We start from the raw sequence: 1,701 nt of genomic DNA on the forward strand, positions 1-1,701 counted from the left end.
TCAAGTCGCCGACAGTGGTTTTTTACGTTTTTTACCTGCCGGACATGAAATTGAAAAAAATACGGAAAATTTGCCACATAGGAAAGGCGCCCGCTGCGGTGGCCTAGGTTTCTCACTGAAAATCCTCGTCCCCCGGCGGCACCTTTTTTTGAATTTTCTTCCTTTTCAACGGCGTTTTTTGGGAATTTCGGATTTTTTTTGAATTTTTTCGCAATAATATTCGGAAAATAGATAACTTTTAACACATTTTAATGCAATAAAAATTTTTGGTCGGAGTCCCCCTTTAAAAACTCACAAGAATAGCAAAAATCGGCGTAGCAAAATGATGGATTGGCACACACAAGTTTGGAGTTGATGAATGTGAACACGGAACATGAGAAGCATTTCCTGGAACTTTTTCAAATTCTAACATACCAGAAAACTTCTGAAAATTCCAAATTTTACCTCAATTCTTCTTTTGGGTGGATTTCAAAGGCAAATGAGAACAATGGGAGGAGTGATGTGTAGAAAAATGTTGGTAGATGCATTTTTTGGGATTTTTCTGGAATTCTTGAAAAATTTGAAAAACAGAAAATCAGAAATTCTTCAAAATTCTAATTCGGAAATTCGAAACTTGAGATACCGTAACACCTGTTTTAGAAGGGCCCCTTTAATAGAATAACCCTTCGAGAAGGGCTTGGAACAATAGAAGGGCCCCTGTAATAGAAGGGCCCTCTGTGAAAAAGGATCCCACTTCAAAATGTGTGAAAATCAGAAAATTTCCGTACTTTTACAGTGGAATAGAAATTTGTGGAAACTCTTTTTTTGGATGGAAATTTTGCTGAACTTTGGTGAAATTGGCAGATTTTCATGAATTTTGAACAACATTTCGGAAAAAACTGGCCAGAAAGATAGAAGGGCCCTCCGGAGGTACCTTGGAACAATAGAAGGGCCTAATACAGGTTTTACGGTATTCAAAAATTAAAAATCCACTTCGGGAATTCATAATTTTAAAAAATTCAAAATTTCAGAAATTGGAACAATCTGAGATTGAAAAATCAAGAAGTTCAAGAGTTCGAAAATTGAGAAATTGCGAAATTGCGAAATCTGATATTTAGAAAATCGGAGATTTTGAAATCTTCAAAACTTCAGAAATACAAGAAAGGATCTGAAAATTTGAAAAACTATTTTTTATCCTCACAATCAGGCTTTTTTTTTTAATTCCGAAGCCCAAGAACCTTTGGAATTGTTATTTCCAAGTTTGAGATGTTCAATGTATGGGGATTTTCAATTTCAGAAATTTGAAGTTCGAGAATTCCAAATTCAAAATTTCTGATTCTGAATTCAGAAAATTGAAATATTCGGAATTCTGAAAAACTCTCAATATCCTTTCGAAATTCAGAAATTCAGAAATTCAGAAATTCAGAAATTCAGAAATTCAGAAATTCAGAAATTTGAAAATTCAGAAATTCAGAAATTCAGAAATTCAGAAATTCAGAAATTTGAAAATTCAGAAATTCAGAAATTCAGAAATTCAGAAATTCAGAAATTCAAAAATTCAGAAATTCAGAAATTCAGAAATTCAGAAATTCGGAAATTCAGAAATTCAGAAATTCAGAAATTCAGAAATTCAGAAATTTGAAAATTCAGAAATTCAGAAATTCAGAAATTCAGAAATTCAGAAATTTGGAAATTCAGAAACTCAGGGTACCGAGCTCGAAT

General features: G+C 33.0%; 1 protein-coding gene across 1 annotated transcript in view; it reads right to left on the reverse strand.

The window, feature by feature from the left end:
- The window catches only part of CBG16021, a gene marked incomplete at both ends in the record, with an annotated part of 1,695 nt that extends 1,168 nt beyond the window's left edge, over window positions 1-527 (reverse strand). Inside the window, 2 exons of the mRNA XM_045243107.1 lie at window positions 305-387; window positions 445-527. Of these exons, the coding sequence (XP_045095936.1) occupies window positions 305-387; window positions 445-527 (166 nt within the window). The remainder of the gene's footprint in view (window positions 1-304; window positions 388-444) is intronic.
- Between the last annotated feature and the right edge of the window lie 1,174 nt (window positions 528-1,701).

The sequence above is a fragment of the Caenorhabditis briggsae genome, assembly GCF_000004555.2.
Source record: "Caenorhabditis briggsae complete genome, chrII, whole genome shotgun sequence".
NCBI classification, from domain to species: Eukaryota; Metazoa; Nematoda; class Chromadorea; order Rhabditida; family Rhabditidae; genus Caenorhabditis; species Caenorhabditis briggsae.